This window comes from Elgaria multicarinata, chromosome 10 (assembly GCF_023053635.1).
Source record: "Elgaria multicarinata webbii isolate HBS135686 ecotype San Diego chromosome 10, rElgMul1.1.pri, whole genome shotgun sequence".
Classification (NCBI taxonomy): Eukaryota; Metazoa; Chordata; class Lepidosauria; order Squamata; family Anguidae; genus Elgaria; species Elgaria multicarinata.
This window is the reverse complement of record NC_086180.1, coordinates 27,015,329-27,036,733: the sequence shown is the minus strand read 5'-3', so window position 1 is coordinate 27,036,733 and position 21,405 is coordinate 27,015,329. Positions and strand designations below refer to the sequence as shown.

The 21,405-nt window shown below is 44.6% G+C and overlaps 1 protein-coding gene across 5 annotated transcripts; it reads left to right on the top strand.

The window, feature by feature from the left end:
* The first annotated feature begins 1,552 nt into the window (after window positions 1-1,552).
* Window positions 1,553-15,523, top strand: BDH2 (3-hydroxybutyrate dehydrogenase 2). Of its 5 annotated transcripts, XM_063136394.1 has the most exons (11): window positions 1,555-1,573; window positions 2,160-2,222; window positions 2,958-3,037; window positions 4,248-4,326; window positions 5,277-5,373; window positions 7,152-7,260; window positions 8,439-8,499; window positions 9,281-9,394; window positions 12,014-12,072; window positions 12,933-13,025; window positions 14,950-15,523. In XM_063136394.1, the coding sequence occupies exons 3-11, from the start codon at window positions 2,963-2,965 to the stop codon at window positions 15,001-15,003; spliced, it is 741 nt and encodes a 246-aa protein (XP_062992464.1). In that variant the 5' UTR covers window positions 1,555-1,573; window positions 2,160-2,222; window positions 2,958-2,962; the 3' UTR covers window positions 15,004-15,523. The 5 variants fall into 5 exon arrangements, with proteins under 5 accessions (XP_062992462.1, XP_062992464.1, XP_062992466.1 ...); XM_063136392.1 differs by lacking the exon at window positions 2,160-2,222 and having other exon boundaries at window positions 1,553-1,573; XM_063136396.1 differs by lacking the exons at window positions 1,555-1,573; window positions 2,160-2,222 and adding an exon at window positions 1,585-1,711.
* Window positions 15,524-21,405: the final 5,882 nt, after the last annotated feature.

The following is a 21,405-nucleotide window of genomic DNA, read 5'->3' as shown; positions in this document are numbered from 1 at the left end:
GTCTGAGGCAAAACCATCTGACTCAATATCAACAAAGGAACTCAAGGAAATTGCTGCTAAAATATCAGAAGCCAGAGTTAAGGAAAAGCCTAAGTAGGATTTTCAGTTAATGTGGGGAAGTGGTTTGGCAAATACAAACGTTTGCTATAGTTACATAAGTTTGCAGGATCTTTTTCTCTGTCTCTTCTGAAATGAATGGGTTAATCTTTGTTCAGGACTGACTTTTTTCTTTCCCTGGAACTTAGCCTGCATCAGGGTTTAAGATTTAAAACAATTTAGACAGCTAAAAACAGTTTCAATAGAATACTAGATTTGTTTAGATGGCTGCCATAAATGCCACATCATATGTCATTAACTGAGAGTAGATGAAGTCTTAACCTGACGCCGAAAAGATGACAGTGTTGGCACTAGGCAGACCTGAACGAGGAACTCATTCCAGAATTGAGGAGCCGCCACTGAAAAGGTCCTCTCCCTTGTTACCACCTTCTGGGACCCAGATGTTGGTCATAGTGTCCGGGTATGTTCAGGTTGTAAATGCATTGGTATGCACGTTTTTGTAATAAAAGCATTTTTAATGCAACATACACTTTTGGGGGTGGGGCAAACTGCATCACAACATGGATTTCAGCAGCAAACTACACGCTGGTTTGCATTTTAGGTCCAGGAGGCGTGAATTTCATGTGACCCAGGCAAGAGGTCAGGCAGTCTCTCCACTTTACTGGAGGGGCTGAGGCCAGGGGCAGGCACAGAACATCAGACCCACTGAGGAGGATGTACCTGCTGACACTAGTCACCGTGCAACACCAAATGTCATAGCAAAAGGTAGCACTGCTCCATAGTGGGTGGGAGACTGACAGTGACAACCACCCAACCAGTTGGTTGACCAGTGAGATGTGGCTACAGTAGCAATGCAAACAGGGTGGGAGGGTGGTAGAGATCCCGGCATTGATGAGCTAAACAGCTGGGACCCCTGATCTCAATCCATCACTCTTCCTCAATCTGCTATTTTAAACAAGGCTGTCCATTTGTTAGAAGGATAACCAAGGCTCTTTGCATTTTGCTACCCTTAACTGTACAAATTAATCAGGGCAGAGTCCAACCTAGGACCAGCCCTCTCATGTGGCAGGATGAGATCCTCTTACTGTTAAAAGCACCCTACTACATACTGCTTAACATGCCAGTTATTAGGGAGATTTCTATTCCCAGTGCATCCATGAACATTATTATATAAATGCAGCCATGGCCATAGTGTCACAGTGACCCTGTTCAGATGACATGCTAAGCCACGGTGGTTAAGTAGGGGAGGGGGGGGGATTTGGAGAAAACATTCAAAGGGCCACATTTCCCATGAGTCTCAGCCAGCATAGCCAATGGTGAGGATTGTTGCCATAATCTAGTTTTAATACAGACTCTCGCTAGATGGCAGTATATAAACTGCTGCAGCTGTAATGAATTCTCTTAACTCAGAGGTATTTGCCAGTTCACTTTACTACAAATCCCAGCATGCTGTCAGGAAAACATGAAACCGCCTCCTGGGCAAAGGTCTCTGAACAGTCATAATTGAGTTCCTGTGGTGAGTTTTTCTGTTGTTGCTTTTGTTCTTGGTTTTAAGTAATAATCGTCTCTCAAATGCAACTGGGCATGAATTGTGGTTTACAAGCGTGATAATTCATATGCAGATTTCAGTGTCTTTAGCCTAATGAAGGAGCTTGTAAGTATCTCTCCGTGTGAGACATAAAGAACCGAAGCAAGCTATTTTTCATTAAATCTGTTACAGAAGGTATCTCCATAGAGTTGGTGCATGTTGCATCTTATCTCATGCAATCTTCTTGAATAGGCATCTGTTTCCAGGTTTGTCGTGGAAAAGTTACTATCTAAAGAAGAAGTCAAACTAGCCCTTGTAGACATTCTGAAAGCAAGTGCAGCCAACTTGTGAAGGAGTGGGGTTGGATCATAGCCACTGGCCCTGAACCGACCAGATTGCTATGTTTTGGTTGGACTTTTACACAGAGGTTCCCCATATAGAAACTGTATTCCAGTCTTTAGGTGTTATTCACTGGTAAAAATATAAATGGGGATAAAACTGAATGGGTACAAAATAGAATTTGGTATGCTGAACCAAAGTGTAAGTTGTAACACACTTTCAACTTGTCATAAAGTGATTCTATAGGGGTAACCTAAAAGTGAAGAAATGAGCAGATCTGTTTGATGCATTGAAAACAGTAAGTTGTACAATTATACTTACATATCATCTATTCTACTTAATAATAGAATTCAATTGAAGTTATGTGTAGCAGCGAAGACCTGAAAAATAGACAATAGTTACAGGAGAAGCAGACTTGCCAATTTAACCCTTTGAATAATTGGCATTATAAATTATCTATGAACATCAACTGGTCATCTCTATAAATATTAGGCATATCAAATGCTAAGCAAATGTATTGAAATGCTTTATAGAAATGGTTTTCTAATCAATTTAAAAACAACAACATGGGTTTCCTACAACTGTTCCTTCCAGTGATGCAGCTGGATTTAATGGTCTTATGGGTCCCCCATTTAGATGTTTGTCTGAATTAGTTCAGTTGTGGACCATACAACTGACCTTTCTCCTGAGGGGGGGCTTCAACTACCATCCATGCTTTAAAACTGCTTCTGTATTTGTGTTATATTAGAGCAAAAACGGGGGGTGGAATCCTTTTAGTCAATCCTGATTTTTTAAAAAAAAATATATATTCTGAGTAAATTCCAGTTTTGTTTCTCTAAACTCACTTAAGTCCTAGCACTATCATGACTACCGGAATAAAATGGAGTTTGCTTCTGCATCTGCTACTCTCTGGGTGGTCATTTGGGGGCTCTGGACTTGAGCCCCAAAGGTCCAGCCCTAGCTGTACCACCAGTTCCTTCTGTAAACAACAACCGTTAATAAGATGCTACCATCTGTTTGAACCCACCTACAGGGTGCATGATGGGGCGGCTTGATGGGAAAGTAATACTGCTGTCTGCTGCAGCCCAAGGAATTGGCCGAGCTGTAGCCCTAGTAAGTCTGGAAATAATTCACTGGATTCCCTCTTAGGGGATGGGGAGGTTGTGCAATTTTCTACCTAATGCAACAGTTACAAAAGTACTTCTGCTTTCATGTGTTGGAGCAAAAGGCTGAATATTGAGGGAGGGGCGAAAATCAAAAGGGGGAAAGAACTTAGAACAATAGCAGTTCTTTTGATTTTAAACCAATTCTGAGTTCTACACGAAATCGCATAGCATAGAGTAACATCTTTGAAAATCTGCTCCAATTATACTGAATGCAAACTTAGTGCAAACTTGTTTTGTGGATAATACAAGTGTGGTTGGTGCACAGCCAACTCTTTTTAAAAAAAGGCATTAAAAGCTCAGTGTTGAAATGTACAGAATCAACAAAGCTGAAAGTCTGTCTTAAATTTTAAAATCAGGACAGGTTACATATAATCTTGGATTGTTGTGCCAATAGGCATTCTATTCCCATCTCTAGGAAGAGACCTATGCAGATGGCATTGGGAGGGATGGTGGCTCAGTAGTAGAGCACATGTTTTGCATAGAGAAAATCCCAGGTTCAATCTATGCCATCGTCAGGTATGGCTTGAAAAAAATCCTGCCTGAAACCCTGGAGAGCTGCTGACAGTCAGTGTCAACAATACTGGGCTAGATGTAGATGGACCCATGGTCTGACTCAGTAGATGGCAGCTTCCTTGATTCATTGAAGTGAATCCTGCTTGAAATGAGCAATATCACTTCCAAGAGTATAGTTTCTCCTGGAAATTAACGTAGCTGCTTTTCTGAAGATGTCACAATTCTGTCTTGGAACACAAACCATTCGCATAAGAATTTCTCACTGGGAGCGTTTGCAAATCACGATAAGCCAGGATTTTTCCTTTTCCCATGGCTTATTTAGCGTGGTATGCAAACCTGAACCCCTGGCTTGCCTCTCCCCCAATTAGAGGGGGGGGGAACAGCAAACCAAGGTCCATGGTTTATTTAACCACTAACACTTGGAGCAGGAGTGATCGTGCGGCATGCAGCATGCCACGAAGAAACCTGGCTTGTCATGATGTCAGCAATTGTAAAGACGTCAACATAGTATAGTTCTTTTGGCAGTAACTCTCCTTTTGCCAAAATAGAAAAACAGCAAACCAGCCAAGTCTTAATGGCAAGTAAGAGGCAGCCCATGAGTTAATCTGCCTCGGTATTAATCACTGAGAGTTTTGTTTTCAAAGGCATTTGCCAAGGAAGGCGCCGAGGTCATTGCTACAGACATCAATGAGTCCAAACTCCAAGAACTGGAAGGCCATCCAGGTACTCCTTGAGTTATTTGGAACTAGAGCTTTTTGCGGGAGGAAGGGATTCAGCAAGAGGCCTTCCGCAAGCTCCTTCCCCACAGCTCTACTTGCTTGCCCATAGAAAGAGGGCAGGTCGCTGCTTTTCCTGTCCCTGCTGCTTGCCCACCCACCTGGCTCAGGTGAGTAAAGGAACAGTGGTAGTGGTGGCAATTTCTCATGCATCTGTCTTTTCCCTCTGGGTAGCAGATTGGCCAAAGCAATGAGTGGGTGGACACGGAAAGCAAGTCTCTGCCATTGCCTGCTCACTCACTTCTCTCTCTCTCTCTGATAGGCTGTGGGGATTGGGCCTGGGGGAGAGGGCAGGCAAGCAAGCAGGCAGCAGTGTCAGCAGCTCCTTGTCATTGTGACTGCTTGCTCTCCCAGGAGGGTAAGCGAGTGTGACAGAAAGCAAAAGTAGCAACAGGTTAAGAGCAGTGGAGGCTGGTGGCTCTGAATCCATGGAGCTGTGAATCCATTCTGGGTTTTAGTCAGAACCAGCCTGAACTCTAAAGGAACTATCTAAGGTGTTGAAACCTATCTTCAAACTAGATTCAGCACCTTAGATAGCTCCGTTAGAGTTCTGGCTGGTTTTAACTAAAACCCAGAATGGATTCACAGTCCCACCAAAATCGGGGCCACCAGCATCTACTGGTCAAGGAGACACCAGCCTGTTAAGACCCGTTCATTTCAATGGGTCTACTTTACATAGGACTAACATTGGATACTACCCTCTGTCTCTGTCTGTCTGTCTCTTTCTCACATACTTACACATAGAGGAAACTTGTTAAAGGGGCTTAAGTGTTCTACCAATCAAGGCCCAATGTTTCATGTGGCTGTTCATATTCATGACATGGAAGCTAATCTTCCTTTAGTGTGAGAATACAGCAATTAATGCCACAGCATATTTTATATAAATATCTTTCACAGGAATTCAGGTTCGGGTGCTGGATGTCACAAACAAAGAACAAATTGAAAATCTGGCCAAGGAGGTGAAGAGAATTGATGTCCTGTGTAATATTGCAGGGTAAGATATTACTGCCATGCTTTTAACTGCATTTCCTACCTTTTCCCCTACTTTTTTGTGTGTAGAAAGCTGGGGTGTGAGTCAAATAAATAATATGCTTTCTAAAAATTAAACTGGTTTTGCTTTTTGCTTTTAACAGACATTATTAATAATCCCAGACTGTACCCCATTACGTTATGTTCTTAACCACTCTGAGAGCCACACTTCAATATGATGTTAAATCACATTTAATTTGTCAAGGTTTTTCTTCTTCAAAATTATAACCACAGTGATCGTTTGAGCCCATGGTGCATGCAGGGGAGCATTTTAAACTTTTTTCTGACTGTGAAAGACATTAAGGGTGTATGCTCCGTCCCAAAAATCTGAAGCTCCAAGGTTTCAGAGCGGAGAACGGACAGTTTCAAAACCATCCAATACTCATGGAGCAGAGCTGTGCCTCATCAGAGCTCCGTTCCATTTAAGAATTATTATTTTTTTGACAGCTCAGCTGTTAAACTTTTTTTAAAAATCCAAAAAATCAAAGGATGTTTTAAACTTGGCATGGCTAAAGCCCTACTTAAGAGCTGTCATAGTGCCAAGTTTCATCTCTTTATCTTTAAAAATGACGGAGATGTAAGCATTTTTGTTAATTCCCATAGGCTATAATAGAGTGGCTATCCAAAAACAGAACAGAGCTCTGACAGGTAATCCGATGGTGCGGAGAGACAGCTGTTACGAAAATCGGAGCAGAGAAACACCTCATCGGAGCTCTGCTCTGAATTTCGGAGTGGAGCAGACTCGCTCTGCACGTCCCTAATAGACATAATCCCTCCCTTAAAGCAAAGCTCCCATTCTGGGGCTGATAGCAGCTTGGACAGGGGGAACCACCTTAGGAGAAAAATGGTAAAAAAAACAAAAACCATTGCAATCCCAATCTTGCTTGCTCCCAGTCCTTCCTTGCATCTCTTTCTCACTCAAACACAGACACACGCACGGCTATTAACATAGAAGGGGGAACTTGACATATTTAACATACGTCTAATTTGTCCTTTACTACCTGCATTATAATCTTTTTGCTTTATTTTATTATTTTCTGTTACTTCTAAAGGAGAGTCTGCTTCGCATAATTTATACAAACAAAGGAAAATACCTTCATTGTAAATTTAAGCTTTTTAAACAGAAGGAATTGTTGGTACAAAAATAAAGAAATGTTATGGCACATCTTTGATGAAGCATTAGGCTACAGTCCTATGCACACTTACCAGGAGTAAGCTCCACTGGGCTAAATGGAGCTTTCTTCTGAGTAGATATGCATAAAATGGCACTGTTAAGCTGATTTTTAATTATTCCCTCCTACTCGAGACTGAGAAGGGAGCTAGGGATCTCTCTCTATAGCAGAATTCTCAGCATCCTTACCGAACTACAATTCCCAAGATTCTTTGAGTCAAGCCCAAACGATAGCATTGCCATGAAAGCTATGTAGGTTTATAGCACATATAATCTTTGCTGATAAAAAAAGTAGCAATGACTCATAAAGGGATGCTAATTCCTGCCATTGAAGGGGTGCCTAAGGCTTTAGTACAGGGTTGGGGAAACTGTGGCTCTCCAGATGATGCTGGACTCTAATTCCCATCTGCCACAACCAGTGGCCAGAGATTCTGGGAGTTGTAGTACAGAATCATCTGCAGCTTTAATAGCTGCAAAGCCCAAAGTATTTCAGCCAGTGTGGCTAGTATGTGCTTGTCACCCTATATACCAAAACTCAGGATGATCATCTTTTCATGTGTCTTTTTTACCAGATTTGTCCATCATGGGACCATTTTGGACTGTGAGGAAAAGGACTGGGACTTCACAATGAATGTCAACGTTCGCAGCATGTATCTGATGATCAAAACGTTCCTGCCTAAGGTAAGGCCAACCTTCCTCTTCAACTTTTAGATGGGCAGTTAGAAGGATGGTTTAAGCGATGAGGGGAAAGGGGGAGGCAGGCAGAAATCATACTTAGCATTTGTCTGAGCTTCCCAGTATTCAAAGTGCTTCACCTGCATTATTTATAGCAATGCATTGCAATCCTTGCCACAGCCCTACAAGGGAAGTCAGTATTAATGTCCTTATAATGCAGATGGGAAGGCTGAGAAGAAAATGGCTTGCCTGAGGCTGCCTCATGAGTTCATGTCAGAGGAGAGATTCAAGCTCAGACTTACCAATTCAGTCAGTCTCTTAGTAGCCAGGACAGTAAACCATCTTGTGCACAAAAGGGGAAGTAAAACACTTTACTCATGTGTCCGAATCAAAATGAAGGCAACCATTTATTTTAAAAAAACTTTGGTCTTTGGTCCCATGGATGCTCTGTGAAGTCTATTGCAAATTGTACATCTCTGAAGTATAATTCATTTATTAATTTGGTTGCTACATTCATCCCCAGATACATTCAAAAGTCAAGTAATGTCATTAAGTCTGACCTCTCGACTAATAGCAATTTAAATTCTTTTAGTTATTTATTCCATCAGGTCCGCTAATATATTTTCTGAAGCAAGTGGTTTAGAGAACCACTTTATCCGGATACAATTTAATATGCCTCACATTGGGAAGGTGCATGGCTCAGTGGTAGAGCACTGCCTTTGCATTCAGAAGGTGCCTAGTTCAAGCCTTGGCATCCCCAGGTAGAGCTGGAAAAATTCCTTCCTGAAACCCTGTGGAGCGGCTGCCAGTTAGTGTTGACAATACTGGGGTAGATGAACCAATGGCCTGACTTAGGATGAGGCAGCTTCCTATGTTCCTGTGCTGTCGCTTTAAATGTAATACTATTGCCATAGCAAAGCAAAGAATCATACTAAGTGCCTGACTGCTGGCACAGAGGCTTATGGGATCAGATTAATTGCCTACAGGCTTCTCCTTATACATCAAATATTTGTTAATCCCGCCATTATCCTCCTGTGGAAACCGTTCCAGGTGTCTGAAAACACCAGATTCTTCATACTCAACAGCATCTTTTAATCTGTATTGTGAAGTAATCATTTTGGTTCTGAGACACCATTGACTCTTCTGGCATCATAATTTATCTTTTCTTTTCTTTTTTTTTTAAGATGCTTGAGCAAAAATCTGGTAACATTATCAACATGTCTTCTGTGGTATCCAGCATCAAAGGTCAGTAATTTCTCATGACTGGGTCCAGCATGACAGTGGTCATGTATTTTTTACTATATTTACATATTTGCATGCGTGTATGTTCAAATGGATCAGTGCTTTTCATGTAGTCTGTATCCTCTGATTATTCTCCTGCAATTATAGTCAAGTACCAAATTAAGGGCCATTTCATGTAGGGTGACCATATGAAAAGGAGGACAGGGCTCCTATATCTTTAACAGTTGCATAAAAATGGGGATTTCAGCAGGTGTCATTTGTATGCATGCAGCGCCTGGTGAAATTCCCTCTTCATCACAACAGTTAAAACTGCAGGAGCCCTGCCCTCTTTTATATCTGGTCACTCTAGTATAGCTATACTAGTGACCAGATACAAAAGAGGCTCCTGCAGTTTTAACTGTTGTGATGAAGAAGGAATTTGCTTCTGTAAACAGGATAATCAGAGTGTGAGGAGGCTCCGCTCCGTTGTTGCCCTGCACCTAGGGGGCGTCTTTGTGAAGAGAAGAGCATCCTCCATCCGTGAGGGCTCTCCACACAATCCAGAATGCTGATTTTCCAGTGGTCCAGATGGCTTGGAGAACCCCCACGGATACAGGAGGCTCTCCTCTCCACAAAGTCTGTCCCCAGGTGTAGAGGTGATGAATGCACTGAGAAGGAGTTAGTGTGTGTGTGTGTCCTCCACATGTGTTGATTATCTTCGGTTCTAGAATGCCTGAATAGGGCTCCGGCCTTCTTTTTCTTTAGCATAATTCAGTTCCTGATAGATGTTCCTGCTTTCTCTCAGGGGCTGTTAACCGGTGTGTCTACAGTACCTCCAAGGCAGCGGTTATTGGGCTCACCAAGTCTATAGCTGTCGACTTCGTTGAAAAAGGAATTCGCTGCAACTGTATTTGTCCTGGTAAGTAGCGTTCCACATTCTCTGTCCCATCTGTCCTTTGGGATAGTGCAAAGAAGTAAAGACCGGTCTATTCTGGAAGGCCTATCCAGTGGGATTTTATAATGTTTTAAGGATGTTTTAATCATGTATACTATTTATTTATTTATTGCATTTCTAAACCGCCCAATAGCCGAAGCTCTCTGGGCAGTTTACAAAATTAAGACAATTCAGAGTATAAAACTATAATATAAAATACAATATAAAAGCACAACCAAGATTAAAAAAACAGCAGCAATGCAAAAATACAAATTTAAAACAGCAAAGTTAAAATTAAGTTATAGACTGTTAAAATACTGGGAGAATAAAAAGGTCTTAAAACTATGTTTTTAATCAGTTTGTATGTGTTTTATATTCGCTGTTGTTCCTTGCCTCGATCCAAGTGGAGAGGCGTGTAAGAAATAAATTAGTAGTAGTAGTAGCATCTTTGCAATTCAAGGGTAAAGGTCCCCCCACAGCCTATTTTATTTTAATCTCTTAACCCAGGAGTAGACAAAAGTGCAGCCCATGCGCTACATGTAGCCTGCCAAGCCTTTTCTGGTGGCTTTCCAGACCTCCCTGTATCTGTCAACAGTGGAGGCCCTATCTACCCCTTCCCTCAGCTTTGATTTCTGATGAGAAATTGGAGATTAGCAAGGGGATTCTCTTGTGGTAGCAACTGAAATCCCAGAGATTCTGTTGCTCTTGCTAGAACCAGCAAGGCAATCCCGTCACTTATATTTGTTGAGAGAATAGAGAAAAGCAAAGGGGATTCCGTTGCTCACGGGAACACTGGCAAAGGAATGCCTGGGGTTTCTTTTGCTAGCACTAGCAAGGGAATCCCCAGATGTGCACGTGTGTGTGTGTGTGTGTGTGTGTGTGTGTGTGTGTGTGTGTACATATGCACTCCCTCGGGGCCAAAAAAAACCTTCTACACCCCTGTGACTTAAGCGTAGCTTAAGAAGCTAAGATTCGGATAATTCATTCAATAGAGATGCTTGGCTGCTTTCACAGAAGCAAATCTAGAGAGAAGCTGCTCTACAGGCAGGGATTGACAACCTACATGAAGTTTCCTATATAATTGAAAGCATATGTGGAAAAGGGAATTTCAGCATGTATGACTTGGGTAAGAGTGCTGCAGTGGCTCATACTTACATTTACACAACTATAAAAGATACTGGCGCCCTAATTTTGAAAGACTGGCCATCTTTGCCTTCAGGTTACCTCTACCAGTCAAGCAAATGCTACCTTTTGACCTTCTCAGTAGCCATTCCCAGACTCTGGAACTCCCTGCTGAGGGAGGCTAGGTTGGCCCTTTCTTCATTGCCCTTTACATGGTGGACAAAGGCCATTTTATTCAGGCAGGTCTCTAGCTTATAAGCTGTTCTGTTGCTGAAGGGGTTTTAATTGGTCTCACACTATATATTTCTTTTATTGAGTTTTTAATTTATTTGTTTTTATGTAATGTTTTAATTAAGCTTTTGTTTTTAATCTGTATGTTATTGTTAGATGCCTTGGGCACCATTTTGTGGGGGAGAGGAAGGATATAAAATAAATGGATAAACAAATACTTTTTGGGTGGCCTCTGTAGAGTAGGGTGACCCATAGGCATGCGCAAGGGGTGTGCTGGGTGTGCCCAGGCACACCCTAATATCTCAAGCAATAAGTACTGAATTGAGAGGGCCATTGAGTAGGGATCCAGAGGGGGATCCAGACAAAGCGGTTACACTCCTCCAGCTGCTCCACTGCCACTTCTCCTGACAGTCCACCATTGCTCTCAGCAGCAGGAGCAAAAAGGAATCAGTCTGCTGGAAGCCTCTTTGCTGGGCGCCATGCTTCAAAGAGGTCAGTGCTGAGGCTTAAGGAGTGTATCCTCATTCACACCCACACACACCTGCAATGTCCCTGCCACGGTCAGGCAAACCAAACGTTTATTTATGAAACAGTGTTTAATAAATAAATGAATTTAAAATGTCCTTTATGATTGAGTATATGATTGCTTTTTTTTAAAAAAAAAATCCCTGGGTGCACACCCTAATGAAGTGTGCTGTGCACGCCTATGGGGTGACCATATGGAAAGGAGGACAGGGCTCCTGTGTCTTTAACAGTTGTTTAGAAAAGGGAATTTCAACGTGTCATTTGTATACATGCAGCACCTGGTGAAATTCCTTCTTCATCACAACAGTTAAAGCTGCAAAAGCCCTGCCCTCTTTTGTATCTGGTCATGACTTATATACAGAACCTTCTAGAAAACTCAGACCAAGCACAGCAGAGTCTCAACTGCAAAAGGATGTGTTAAATTTCTATTCAGTGACGTGAATTCTTAAACTGAGAGTATTGAAACAAATCGTCCATGCTTTCTCTGAGTTGTTCCTGGGACACATGGGGGAATAGTATGAGTGGAAGGCTGCGGTGGGATAACAACGAACTTGGGTTGGGAGAGGATCCCCTGAGGAAATAGGGTGGGCCTCTGCCATCAGGCTAAAGTAATCAGAGGCTGCATGCCTTTCACTATCAGTTGCTGGGGAATATAAGTAGGAGCTACGTCAGAGGATCTGGATACGTTCATGGTGGCATTTAATTAACATTCAGACATATTTTTAGGCACTGTTGACACTCCTTCTCTGCGGGAGAGGATCCAGGCCAGCCCTAATCCAGAACAGGTGGGTCACCTATTTTATTATTACTCAAAAGCACACACTGAGGGAACACCTTAGGACCTAGGGGCTGTCTTGACATCGCCTTTGCCCTGGGGTGGCTCCGAATCCACACTGTGTCAGTTAGATGACACAGCCACCATTTTGAAGCCACCCTGGGGCAAAGAGGCAAAGATGAGCGGCTGAAAAGTAGGGGACTTACCCCAACTTTTCAAGCCTGAGCGAGGTCAGCCTGGCTCTTTTGCTGGTCTGTCCTCGCTCGGAGCCACTCTGGGTGTGTTCCCGGGTGGGAGGCGACCTCCTATTGGTTACCAGAAGCCACAGGAAGGCGAGGAGGCAGGACGGAAAGCCTAATGGCTGCCGGAAAGCCAGCACTGCCTCTCCTCATTGGAACAACATGCCGCCACCATGCCCCAGCAGGAATGCGTGGTTTGGCGGCAGAATGGTGCCAACCTAATGCCAAGAAGACAGTCCCCTAGTTCCCAAAAATCTGCTTCAAAATCTGCCTTCTCTCCATGAAAAGTGCTTTTGTATGGAGAGAAAAATGTTTAAACTGCCACTACGCAGACCATCATTAATTTGCTGCATCTCCTTTACTGGATGTCCATATAGAGATGTTCCTTTGTGTGTATCTGTGAGAATAATATATTCATCGACACACGATTTGGTGGAGAAGCTTTCTTTTTCCTGTTGGTGGCTGCTTCTTTTGCAATGTGGTCTAGCTTCATTAAAGACCATAGAGCCGGCCCTACTGTTAGGCCCAGTGAGGCTGCCACTTCAGGTAGCTGATTTAGGGGTGTCTTGAAAGGTCAGCCAATGGTTAGTTTTTAAATTATTATTATTATTGGCTTGCTTTTCATTTCCAGGCACTGAACGACTTTCTGGCCAGGCAAAAGATGGGTAGGATGGGTAGTGCTGAAGAAATCGCCCAGCTCTTTGTATATCTGGCTTCTGAAGAAGTAAGTTCCTTGGATCTGCCACCATGTTGTTTGAACCGGTACCTCTCTAACAACTGGGTTGCTGCTGCTGCTATAGAACGCTTTTAATTTGTAGTAACCAATATGTGAGAATTGAGGGAGTCTTTCATACAAAATTGTAATTCCACACTCATTACTTAAGGTCCCATCTCATATTTGTGGTAACACAACTTTCTTTAAACTCTTCCTTCCCTCAGCTGCCCTGCTCCCTCGATTTGGGGCCTAGCTTAAGGTGACATCGTTCACACGATTGGCAATTTTGTGAATAGTTTTTAAGGGTTAAACTGAAGGCACGGGGAGACCGCAGCTCAAATCTGGCCGGTAGCAGGATGGTTTGGGAACGGTTGGTCCCATGCCTGCTATTTGTATTAGAAGGAAAAGCCCTTTAGGGAACAGGCATAGCCACACAATAAGCCATCTAGAAAACCTGAAAAAGGACCACATATTGGCCTCCCATCAGAAGGTGAAGTGTTTGTGGTGTGAAAATGACTCCTGGCTCTGTATTAAGAGAAAAACCATATGAGCCAATAATGATGTTGTGGACATAATGTGATTCGACCCTTATTTCCCTTTGCAAACCTGCAGCATAAATCAAACAGCATGTGGCGAATGTGTCAGCACACAAGGAAACATATCATGCGGAATTTATACATTCACTACCCTAATGAATACAATGGAAATGGTTTAACTTGTGCTCTTAGATCATACAGTAGTGCAGCCTCCCCTTCAGATATTTTTGTCTCCAACTCCCATCAGCCCAGAGAGTACGGCCAATGATCGGGAATGTTGGGAGTTGTCATCCAAAAGATCTGGAGGTTGGGGAAGGCTTGAAGAGTCTGTATTCTCCAATGGAAACTGCATTATGTGTTTGAAAGGGGAAGAATAGGGCACTAGCTATCTGAAGTGCAAAAATATTCATCTATAACCTATCTGTTGCTTGCAAGTTTTACCTTCTCTGTTCTTCTTGATGAAGAATCTCACTGCCATTCTCCCCAATGAGTCTGACATATACAAAAACTCTGCCCATGTTCAGAGACCTCTTAGTCATCTATGTAGTTCCTGGATCACAGCCCTTGTATGTTTGCTTGTATGTCTTCTGTTTTTAATGTTCTGTCCTACCTTACAGAAAAAAAATAAGATGGCTAACAACACGTCATTAAAATAAAACACAATTCAATTGAAATAAAAGAAGTTCCCCTCCCACAAAAAGAACAGGAAAAATCCAACATAAAACTAGCCTTAAAACCAAAATTCAGCAGGAATTAACAGCAAGCACTAAAAATCCAAAAGCAATCAACCAAGTCAGAAACAAAGGCCTGTCTAGCAGTAATTACTCCTGCAGCTTTAACTGTTGTGATAGAGAGAATTTCACCAGGTGCTGCATGCATACAAATGACATCTGCTGAAATCCCCTTTTCTATGCAACTATTAAAGATACAGAAGCCCTGTCCTCCTTTCCATATGGTCACCCTAATACTGGACAAGGTAGTCATTTAGATACTCTGGTCCCAAATGAATTACTCAAAGAAGTTAATCCACTTAAAATATCTCCCACTGAGGTATTCAGGATGCTTCCGGTTGAATTTTTTGTGTGCAATCGCACTGCCTCATTCACAGAATTTTACAGGGCTCCAGGTGACATTTTCAATTTGTACCCCACCAATGTTTCCCCACTGCATCTTTCGCCTTTTCCTTGTCAGAAAAAAAATCCATTAGACAGAATAGCTGCATACCTTTTATTAGCGATAGGAACCCTCCATTTGAAAAACACCCATAGAATAAACTAATTTATGAAATATTGGTTGCTGTTACTACTATTATTAGCAAACTCTTTCTATTCTTTGCACTTATGACTTGAATGCTGCATTCTCTCACTTGGCCCTTTTTTTCTTTATGCTTATTTCAGTCGGCCTACATGACAGGCAATGAATGCATCATAGATGGCGGCTGGAGCATGTGACTTGGTGCCTGCCCAGAGACTCCACTCGCAAATCAAAAGTCTTCTCTGGATTCTGGAAGACAGGAAGGAAAACCTGCTTGTGCTCTTTAGCTGTCAGAGCCTGCTTCACTCTTGATGACTAAAATGTGACATATGGGGGTGACGGACGATTAACTATCTCAGCCTTCCCCATCCAGATGCCTTCTAGATAGGCAGTAAACCTATATACACTAGTTGCTGGGGAATATGGGCGGGAGTGTGCTGTTGCACCGTATCCTGCTTGTTCATCCCTGACCAATGGCTGGTTGGCCACTGTGGGAACAGAGTGCTGGACTAGATGGACCCTTGGTCTGATCCAACATGGCTCTTCTTATGTTCTTAGATGTCTTAGGCTCCCATAATTCCCAACCAATGTGGCAAATGGTCTTCTGGCTGGGAATTATGGGAGGTGCAGTCCAACCCGGAGGGCACCTGGTTGAGGAAGACTGTGAACTATCTGATAAGTGCTAATCTTTCTTTTCCTATAAAGCTTTTATGTGCAATGGTTCTTCTTCGTGGTCTCTATGCATCACACATATGGGCTTTGCGCCTGCGCAGAGACCAGACCGGAACCTACTATAGCTGAGTGGAACGTTTTTGGCGGGAACCCCTCCCCCCACGCTACCGCGCATGTCCATGGGGTTCCCGCCCTTACCTCAGTTCTTCGTCGTCCGCCGTTGTGCATAGACCAGCTTAACCGAACCTCTAGCGTTTTTCTAGTTAACTTACTTATTCTTTTCTTTAAACCTGTTCATTCTTCAATCTTTCCTAATTCTTCTTACTTCTTTCTTATCTATATATAAAAAAAAAAAAAAAAAAATTTAATTGTAGATAGTTTTTCCCTCAGCGACTTCGGTCGCCTGAGGCCCGTATGGCAACGAAAGCCCCATTTAGGAAGTGTGTAAGGTGTGGGGCGAAACTTCCGCCGACGGACGGACACTCTCTTTGTCTCGTTTGTTTGGGAGAAGGACACGTTGTGGAGGCCTGCCACCACTGTATGTCGTTTACGAAACAAACAAGGAAACATAGAGCCGATAGACTTCGCTCTATATTGTGGGAAAAAGCTCTCAAGGCTACTGAGGCTCCCAGTATGGAAAAAACGGCAGTTGGTAAGTCCGTTACTGAAAAGACGGCAATCCGTAAGCCCGTTATCGACAAACCAGCAGACCGCGGCACTGAGGTGCAAGCCAGAGCTCATAGGGCACAGATACCCCTCACGCCTGGCCGGTCTTTGACGAGTTCTATGGCTAAGAAGATTTCAAAGAAAGCCAGAACTCCTAAACCTTCTTCGGAGCTGGAGAAGAAGAAGAAGAAGAAGAAAAAAAGGGACGCTGAAAAATCCACCTTAGCGTCACCTCGAGCGGCGGAGCCGGTTAGGAGTCATTCCACTCCTCCCATTGCTCCGACCGCGTCGATGTCGAGGCCTCCCTCGGCATCGAGATCTCAGTCGGTACCGATGGCCACGGTACCGACACGCCCACTCAGCCTTTCGGAGGGCGAACTAAGAGATTCCGCGTCAGCGGCTTCTTTCCAACAGCCTACAAGGCCTCAAACGTTGCAGGGATTAATCCCACTACAACCATCTCCAAGACTTACACCTCGTCGTGAATGGGACGGAGCTTCTAGATACTCCGATCCTCAGCCAAGATATGAAGACTATGAATGGGACCGATATCGTCCCCAGCGCTACTTTCCGGATCGACAGAGTCCCCGGGAAGGTTACTATGCGCAACCACCACCTATGACAAGGATGTGCCGATTGCCATTACCTGCATCGCCTGACCATCAGACATCGAGGGTGTCTACTCCTCGACACCGTATGCAACCTTCGGCATCGACCGAGGCAGTTCCCACGGTACCAACAGACCAACTTCAGTTACAAGTGGTTACGGTGTCTTCTCCTGAGCAAGACTACCCGTCAGACTCGGAATCGAGGGTGTCTGCAACTCCAACGATGCCCTCGCCGGAGGATGAGGTTCACGAGAACGACCCTTCCTCTCCGTCGGACGATATGGTCAGGTTCTCTGACCATATGCTTAGGATGTCACAGGCATTAGGACTAGATATCCATCAAACGGATGAATCGGTTGTGGATCCCATTTATGATGTGTTCCAAACTACTACCAATCAAAGACTGGCTATCCCCATTCCACATGCATTAAAGCAAACTGCCCAAGAGTCTTGGAAGACACCTGCTGTGACTCAGGCTACATCTAAGAGATTAGAGACTCTTTATCGAGTCCAGGAGGAAGGCGCAAAATTTTTGGTTCAACATCCAAAGCCTAACTCCATAGTGGTTGAGTCAGCCCAAGGACAATCTCAAAAGGCACATTCGGCGCCGGTGGATAGGGAAGGGAGGAAATTAGACCAGACTGGCAGAAGGATTTATTCCTCTTCTTCCCTAGGCATTAGAGCGTCATCATACGAAGCAACGATGGCGAGGTACCAGCTTTTCTTATGGGAAAAGATGGGTTCATTATGCGAACACCTTCCGGAGGACAAGAAGGAACTGGCGAGGGTGTTTCAAAATGAGGCTTCAGCCATCGCCAGGCAGCAGTTATCCACGGCTCGACACCAAGTGGACTGCCATTCGAAGTCCATGATGGGCGCAATATCTCTAAGGAGACACGCGTGGCTCAGATCGGCTAATCTGAGCCATGAGACCAAGTGGAGGATAGAAAGTATGCCATTCGATGGCGAGGGACTTTTTCATTCTAACACCGATGAAACACTGGATTCCATCTACAAAGCCAGAACAACGGCTAAGAAGATGGGATTCACTGCTCCTCCACCTCAGTACAAGCCAAAGAGATGGATGAGACCGTCATTGCAACAGCACCAGCAGTACCGGCCTCAGTACCAGCCTCAACCTCGGCAGCAGCAACAGCAGTTGCAAAGGAAGAGGCCATACCAGGGCCGATATCAACAAGACAAGAGGCAACCTGACTTTTCTAAAAAGCAGCGTGTTTGACTCTTCGGCCCCAGATCCACCCCCTTTTGCGAACCGCCTAGCACCCCGTTACCATCTATGGGAGTCAATTACAACAGACTCCTGGGTGCTCACTATCATCAACTCGGGCTATGCCATCGAGCTCGATGCCCTTCCTCCTTTTTCCGGCGTGAAAGTAACGACTCCATCCTCTCCTCTGCTGCTCGAGGTACAGACCTTGCTATCGAAGGGAGCCATCTCTCCTGTACCCGCAAAGGAACTCAATCAAGGATTTTTTTCTCGTTACTTCACGGTCCCGAAAAAAGATGGAGGTCTTCGACCGATCATGGACTTAAGACAACTGAACAAGTTCATCACCCCGAGGAAGTTCCGTATGACAACGGTCGCTTCAATTCTACAGCTTCTACAAAAAGGCGTTTGGTTCGCAGTGGTGGATCTGAAGGATGCGTACTTCCATATCTCCATCAGGAAGTCGCATCAAGCTTACCTTCGGTTTTCGATCGGTACATCCCAGTACCAATTCACCGTTCTTCCGTTCGGGTTGGCCACGGCGCCGAGGGTCTTCACCAAAGTCATGGCGGTGGTATGCGCCCACCTAAGGCAGAAAGGCATTTACGTTTATCCATACCTGGACGATTGGCTCCTCGTAGCAGACAACAGCGAGGCGCTCCAGTCGGATATACTAACCACCCTCAACCTATTGGACTCGTTGGGGCTTTGGGTGAACCACGAAAAGTCCATTTTGACCCCACAGCAGAGGTTGGACTTCATAGGAGTAACCCTATCCTCTCGAGACGGAAGAGCATACTTACCTTCAACCAGGGCGAACACTTTGCAGCAGTTAGCCATCGACATCGAGAGCCGGCGGAAGGTATCGGCTTGGACAGTTCAGAGACTATTAGGCCTGATGGCAGCCACTACGGCGGTCATCAGGTTTGCAAGACTCAGAATGAGGGTATTGCAGGCCTGGTTTTTAAGAACTTTCGATCTCAGGCTCAATGCTCGACGAACTTACCTTTCGTTACCGAAGCAAGTCAGGGCATCGCTGAAATGGTGGTTCTCGATGTCGACTCTTCTCGAAGGCGTTCCATTCCAACAACAGGCGCCTTCGGTAACGATCACGACGGATGCATCTTTAGAAGGATGGGGAGCTCATTGCAACTCCCTTACTGCTCAAGGTCGTTGGCCTCGAGCCCAGAGAGAACAGCACATCAATCACCTCGAACTCATGGCTGTAGAAAATGCAATAAGAGCATTTGCACAGTTGATCGAGGGCAAGAATGTCTTGATCGCGACGGACAATACTACCGTGGTGGCATACATCAACAGGCAGGGTGGAACAAGATCACACCCTCTGAACCGGTCTGCACTCAGGATATGGAACTGGTGCATAAAGAGAAGGACTTACCTGACGGCGATTCATGTAGCCGGCAAGGACAACGTTATTGCGGACTCCCTCAGCAGGTCCTTCCCTGTCGACCACGAGTGGGAACTCGACGCCGAGGTGCGGGAAAGCCTTTTTCTATACTGGGGCCACCCTTCTGTCGATGTCTTCGCTACCGAAGACAACGCAATTTGCGCCAAGTATTGCAGCAGGGCAGGAAGAGGAAAGCACTCTCTAGGAGACGCCTTCACAAGGACTTGGAGAAGAAATCTCCTGTACATGTTTCCTCCCTTCCCACTATTGACAAGGGTGCTAGCCAAGATCCAGAGGGACAACTCCAACTGCATCCTGATCACGCCGTGGTGGCCTCGACAGACGTGGTTCTCTCACGCTCTTCGGTTATCGAAGGGGAATTACATCAGGCTCCCGTCGACACCGAAGCTCCTGTCTCGACACCAGGGCAAGGTTCGACACGCAGATCTGTCGACCCTCAAGTTGACTGCATGGAGGATAACAGCCACTCCTCCTCTGGGATCAGAGTTTTGACTGTGGACCACATTATATTAGCAGCACTAAAGCCTTCCACAAGAAAGGCTTATGCGGCAAAGTGGCAAAGATTTCAGAACTTTGCTTCAAAAGATGGTCAAATACCAGAATCTTGCCATTTGTCTTTCATCCTCAATTATTTATTGACACTCTTCCAGCAAGGACTTAAGCTCGAATCCATCAGGGTTCACCTTGCTGCGATTACATCTTTTCACCAAGGTATAGATGGGTTTACACCTTTTACCCATCCAACAACCAAGAAATTTCTGAAAGGTCTGAAGAACACGATACCGACTGTGAAGAGTATCGTGCCACCATGGAGCCTGTCAGTTGTGCTGCAAGCACTGACACGCAAACCCTTCGAGCCTATGGCGTCGACAGACCTTAGGCTACTTACTTTAAAGACTGTCTTTCTAGTAGCCATTACATCGGCAAGACGGGCAAGTGAGCTTAGAGCTCTTAGGATAGATGTCCCGTACACTATCTTTCATAAGGATAAGGTTGTGCTACGCACAGATCCAGCCTTCCTACCTAAGGTAGTGTCTACTTTTCATCTGTCCCAGCATATTACTTTGCCTGCCTTCTTCCCTAATCCAACTACACCTCTTGAGTCTTCCTTGCACACTCTCGATGTAAGAAGGGCTCTTGCTTTTTACAAAGACAGGACAGAGACATTTAGAAAAACAAAGCAATTGTTTATTTGTTATGGTGAGCCTTCTAAGGGACTCCCTGTCTCTTGCCAGCGGTTGTCACGCTGGATAGTGGAGACGATTGAATTGGCCTACTCTATCTCTAAATTAGAGTTAGTGAAACCTGTGACAGCTCATTCCACCAGAGCTGTTTCAACATCGGTGGCTTTCACCAGAGGTGTTCCACTGACTGAAGTCTGTAAAGCCGCAACGTGGTCCACTCCATCCACGTTTGTCAAGCACTACAGTTTGGACACCCGTGCGAGGCAGGACTGCTCATTTGGGAGGACAGTGCTTTCGGAGATCTTCAGATGATGCACCAACCCACCTCCAAAGGTATGTCAGCTTGCTACTCGCCCATATGTGTGATGCATAGAGACCACGAAGAAGAAATGCAGGTTGCTTACCTGTAACTGTAGTTCTTCGAGTGGTCATCTATGCATTCACACAACCCACCCACCATCCCCACTTGGTGGTGCGAGACTTATAAATGACACTGTTTTATTGTGGAATGTACTTTACTTTATTTACACTCATGTTTATGGGGGCACAACGTCGGACTCCTGTAAACTGAGGTAAGGGCGGGAACCCCATGGACATGCGCGGTAGCGTGGGGGGAGGGGTTCCCGCCAAAAACGTTCCACTCAGCTATAGTAGGTTCCGGTCTGGTCTCTGCGCAGGCGCAAAGCCCATATGTGTGAATGCATAGATGACCACTCGAAGAACTACAGTTACAGGTAAGCAACCTGCATTTTCGATTCTGACTTAATCATAGAGTAGACCCATTGAAATAAATGGGACAAGTAAGTAATAAC